At 27.9% G+C, this 5,280-nt stretch overlaps 1 protein-coding gene across 2 annotated transcripts in view; it reads right to left on the bottom strand.

Annotated features, from left to right (window-relative positions):
* Positions 1 to 700: 700 nt before the first annotated feature.
* LOC117171689 (microsomal glutathione S-transferase 1-like) overlaps positions 701 to 5,280 on the bottom strand; it is a 12,172-nt gene continuing 7,592 nt past the window's right edge. Inside the window, exons 2-3 of one of the 2 annotated variants that reach the window (XM_033359220.1) lie at positions 1,477 to 1,815; positions 701 to 782 (exon numbers count right to left, since the gene is read on the bottom strand). In XM_033359220.1, the coding sequence (XP_033215111.1) occupies positions 1,492 to 1,815 (324 nt within the window). In that variant the 3' untranslated portion in view covers positions 701 to 782; positions 1,477 to 1,491. Of the gene's footprint in view, positions 783 to 1,187; positions 1,816 to 5,280 lie in introns of those variants that run through there. The other variant, XM_033359219.1, reaches the window with a different exon arrangement.

Below are 5,280 nucleotides of genomic sequence, written 5' to 3'. Positions count from 1 at the left end.
CATGAAAATAAAGTATATGGAAACATTTTAATATGGAATTTTATTCAGGAAAAAGTCGATGCTCAATTAAAAATTATATTAAAAACATTTTACATAATTCAAAAGGAGAACTTCATGGTAAATCATTATTCGGCGTTTCCTGTGCAATTGGCTCTATATCGAATGATTTTTATACACTGCTTTGCAAAAATTTGTTTGAATTTAAGAATTAATTTTGCAGATCTAATTTTTTTAGGCTGTCTAGTCGCCCTGAAAATTTGGAGTAGGTGGAAAAGGGGATGGAATACTCTTCCCGAAAATTCGGGATGACTATAGCCAAGTTTAAGAAAAATATTTGACTACTCGTCCCATTTTCGTGTAACCCTTTTCTTAATAAATAGCGCAAGGAAAGTTTTTCTACTCTGCTAATATGTAATCTGCTTACCTAGAAACTGATCTATCCCATAGAACATATAAGTGAAGTGCGGAGAAGAAATCATCCAATACGAATGCCTTTTCTTGTATACATTGTCACGGGACAGGTGGATAATAAAGTGTGTTGATTAGCAAATTAGGAGAATTCAGAATATGAAAGAAATTTCAAATATTTCAAGCATTCAGGGAATTTCGAACATTCCATTAATTCCAGGAATTAAGCGATGTTAAATATTTCAAGATATTCAGAACTTATCACTTTCGGAACTCTTTTCAGCAAATTCCCTGCCATCGTCTGATTGGTCGAATAGCCTACTCCGCAAATCTGCTACCCTGCTAATATGTATCGGGACTGCGCCCTGAAAGAGCTGTATGCAATAAAAGTAATTTAAAGCTATATAAAATTTATTGACGTTTTTTTAAATGATCAAGTTTAATGTTTCAATTTATTCTTAATATTTTTTAAAGAGTTGAAAATTGGGAGAAACTAATATTTTAAATTCTAATTTTTAATTTCTTTGACATTATATTAACATTTAAATCATAGTGACAGTTCAAATTATACTGAAAAAGGAAAACAGTTCAATTGAAAAGATATTAAGTATTGAAATCATTAAATTATCAGATTGAAAAATTAAAACATTCTAATTCCAAAAATTTTAAATAAAATAGTCAATATAATAACTAAGTCTAATTAATTAAAATAGCTCTTTCTTTAAAAAAATTATCATATTAAGAAATTCCTAAATCTACAATATCATCACAAAATTAAATTAAATGTTGTATAATGCCATTTAATAATCATTTTGCATAACTATTTTCCAAAATTCTTAATATTCTGTTACAAAATCATGCATATAAAATCTATATCCAAAAATAGGTAACACTAAACCTGCTACTATAAATATTAAGATTATAATTCAGGTTATAAAAATACTTCTTATGATTACACATTCTCTCTAGATCATAATTATTTATCATAATTTTGATCTTGTTTCCCTCGTAATATAATTATAAATAATTGGAAGTGAAGATTTTACATTCTAGAAACATTTTCTCTACCTTTTTTCATTTTATTTACATATAATGAAGCAGGCTGACAATAGCTTGATATCCCATAATCAAGTAGCCAATGAAAAATGCAATCGCTCTCGCAGGTTGTGTAGGATAAACAGCATAGGACAGAGTGTGAGCAATTCTTGATAAAACGAATCCTTTCATTAAATTGCTTGCTAACCAAACTGAAGGGTTAGTTCCAAGATAAATATAAGTGATGATAAACCAAGGAAGAATGTTTTCCAAGTCGTTCAAATGACATCTACGAACTCGTTCCACGTCTGGATCGTCATAAACCACCTTTGATTTTGGCGTAAAACGGGTATCTCCCTCGTTAGCGAATACCTGAAATTTAGAAATATTAAATATTTTTATTAAAAATATCCTAATTCAAATGAATTGAAATTTGGTGAGAGGTTTTAGTTGAAAACTTTTGGTTTTACGAATTCAGAGGGTGGTCGAAAAACCTTATTTTAAAAATTATTAACAGAATGAAGCCATTTAAAAATTTATTTATTTCAACCAAAAAAGATGGCCTTTCGGCCATGAAAAATAAGCTTATAAACCAAAAGGACGAAGTTTCAATAAAGCAGTTAAATTTTCAATCGAAAATGGAAAAGCTATATTTTCCGTTAAAAAATGACTTTAAAAAACACGTATTTTCGTCAACATGATTTAACCAAAAAGACGAAGCTTCTCCAAAACAGTTTAGTTTTCACCAGGGTGATGAATTTTTAACTGAAATAATGAAACTTGAACCAAAAGGACAACTTTTTAACAAAGTTTGTCAACTTTTAAGCTGAAAGTTGAATTATCCAACCAAAAGTGATAGAATTTCAAGAAACAAAATTAGTTTTTTACCAAAAAAAGGCGAATTTTAAAATAAAATGATCAGTTTTGAACAAAAAATGGAAAACTTACATTTTCAGTTGAAAATTTACATTTACATTAAAAAAATTAATTTAAATTTAAAAAAAAGCATTTTCAACCAAATAGTTCAATTTACAACCAAAATGGACATCTACCATAAAAATGAATTAATTGAAACTCTTTCATAGCGCTGATTTTGGGGCTGACGGTAGGTGGGAACCAAAAAAAAAGAATTTTAACTGAGGAGATGAATTTTTAACTCAGAAGATTATTTTTGAACTAGAATGATGAATCGTCAACAAAAAATAATTCTTTAACAAAGTGGCTCTACCTTAAACCAAGTAACTGAACTTTCAACCAAAAAGATAAATTTTCAACAAATAATGTAATAGTACATATTTCGACTAAAATATTTTAATAAAAAAAACAGTTGAATTCAAACAAAAAAGACTAATTTTTTCAAAATGTTTTTATCCTTAAGGAACCCGTGTGGAAAAATCCCGTAGCAGTCTTGAATTAGGCTAATGTCAATACAGTTTTTCTCAAGCCTGTCTATTCACGCAATACTAGACGGGCGCTACACTGGAGCTGTCTAATTTTCCTACGTGTTTGATTCTATCGTTTCTACTGTCTAGTCCCAGTCTTGACGCTATGTAGGAGTTCGTTACGAATTTGATTCATTCAGATTTTAGGTAGCTTTAGATATAATCACGGTTTGAACTTTGAAAAAATTACAAGAGTGAATTCAGAAAGTAACAATGTTTGAATGAAAGATTTATAAAATTACAATACATAATTACATAAACACTCGAGTAATAATTAAATGAATACTATTAAATATTTAAGGTGATCAACAATAATTATTGAAGGCGATTGAAATTTTAATATACGCACTGTATTCTTAAGAACGATTTTTTAACAAAATATTTAAAAGCATTTTCTTTAAATTGAATTGAATGTTTTTAAATTTCAACATAAATAATTTATTGTAATTATTTATTGATTGTTTAAATACAAATTAATCCTAAAGTATTAATTGTTTAAAATAATAAGCAATAATCATTTCGAAATCGAATCACAAGTGTAATAAAAAAAACCTCATTATTTTAAATAATTTATTTACTTATAAACTACTTTGAATATAAAAATGGTTCATGTTTCATTTAAATAAATATTACGATGTCATGAACGAAATTCATATCCGGCAAAAATGACCATTTTTTTAACTTTTAGCAGTCACAGCAAAATAATATAAAATTACACGTCAAAAGTTAGACTCCCGATGTATGTACAAGACTTGCGGGAACTCATGATTTCATTTTTTTGTGTACACAAACTTTTTTCATATTTTTAATTAACTGAAAAATCTATATATTAAACTTTTAGGTAATAAAAAATAATCATATTATTTAATTATTAATTTTTTTTATCAAATTAGATGATCAGTCTAGAAACTAGTCGCTCCGAGCGTTACATCCCAGTCTAGCCACTGGACAGTCGGCCTGCAGCGCGCCAGTGTCGACTCAAGGCGGACTAGACAGAAACAGTACAGCGCCACGAAATTTTTCCACATGGGAAAGAAGATTAATTTTCAACAAAACAGTTCAATTTTTATTTAAAAGTATGACTTTTAAATAAATTGTGACCGCAAAACTTCATTTTCAACCTTTCCTAACTTTCCCCGGCCAGTATTTTATTTTCACTTACCATTAATATTCAAAGTCCAGAATCTTAAACTTGTAACGTTTTAAACATAGAATCTTTTATAAGTGGAATAAAACAATTTAAAATAAAACATGTTAAATTAATTATCTTTGAAAGTTATTTAAAGTGCTTCTTATAAAAACTCCCCAATGTTGGCAAACATTTTTTTTATTCCCTAAATTCCCTTTACTAATAAAATTCCCTGATTTTTCTCTCATATTCAGGTTTTTACTTTACTTAAGATCACCCTCATTCATATATAACATAATAAAAGTGACAAATTGCCTAGAAAGAAATTACAATCAATGAAACTAAAGGAAGCAACTTTGAGAACTAGTTATACAAAAAAAAGTTTAAATATTCTGATAAAATTTTTTTTTAAATTCCTAAATTAAAAATTATCATAACGTGATGTATGGGTTTTTTGGAAACTGGAGTTTTTTATGAAATAAAAGTTTCAAATTCTTCAAATGTTATTATTTCTATCCTTTGACATGGTAATTTTTAAACGAATTTTTTTTTAATTAATAAGCTTATATTCTCCTATATCTATCTTTTAAAATCCATTTATGGAATCTAAAAATTGATTCGTTTTCTACTTTAAAGATTTTCCACTTTCAGTACTTAATTAAAATTTATATGTTTTGATAAGGTTTTGTAAGCGTTTTTTACTCAAAGTATAATGGAACATTTATTTTCCAAGATCTACTCAAGCGACTAAAGTTTAATGTTCATTCGGTTTACGATAAGAAGTTTACAGTTATTGACCTTGAATTATTTGTGATTTCTTGTACATTAATCATCACTATATTTCCTGATTATGTTTATCATTGGACATGTTGTTTTTTCTTTGCGAAAAATGTAAACTCAGAACAGAGAGGATGAATTTAAAAATTTTCAAACGACTGATTCGAAACTAAAATGTCTCAAATAGTTTAATAAAACTACAAAAAATATGTGCTCGCGTTCGATTATGTATTTACCTCCTGCTACGCACTCGTTCATTGTATTTTCCCCACATTTGAACACAGAACAGTTAAAATTGATGGTCAAAGCATCGACAAATGTAATTTGGTGATTGTCAATTCCCTTTTGTTAAAGCTCCTTTGGTCTTAACGAACACATTCTCATCACGTAAGAGGGTAGTTCAATAAGTCCTTAGAATGAAGTATAAAAACAATTTTTTTTGGGTAAATTTTTTTTTATTTTTCAACATAATCTCCTTGGAGCTCTATA

This window comes from Belonocnema kinseyi, chromosome 4, assembly GCF_010883055.1.
Source record: "Belonocnema kinseyi isolate 2016_QV_RU_SX_M_011 chromosome 4, B_treatae_v1, whole genome shotgun sequence".
NCBI classification, from domain to species: domain Eukaryota; kingdom Metazoa; phylum Arthropoda; class Insecta; order Hymenoptera; family Cynipidae; genus Belonocnema; species Belonocnema kinseyi.
Note: the sequence above shows the minus strand (reverse complement) of the source record. Positions and strands in the feature narration are given on the sequence as shown.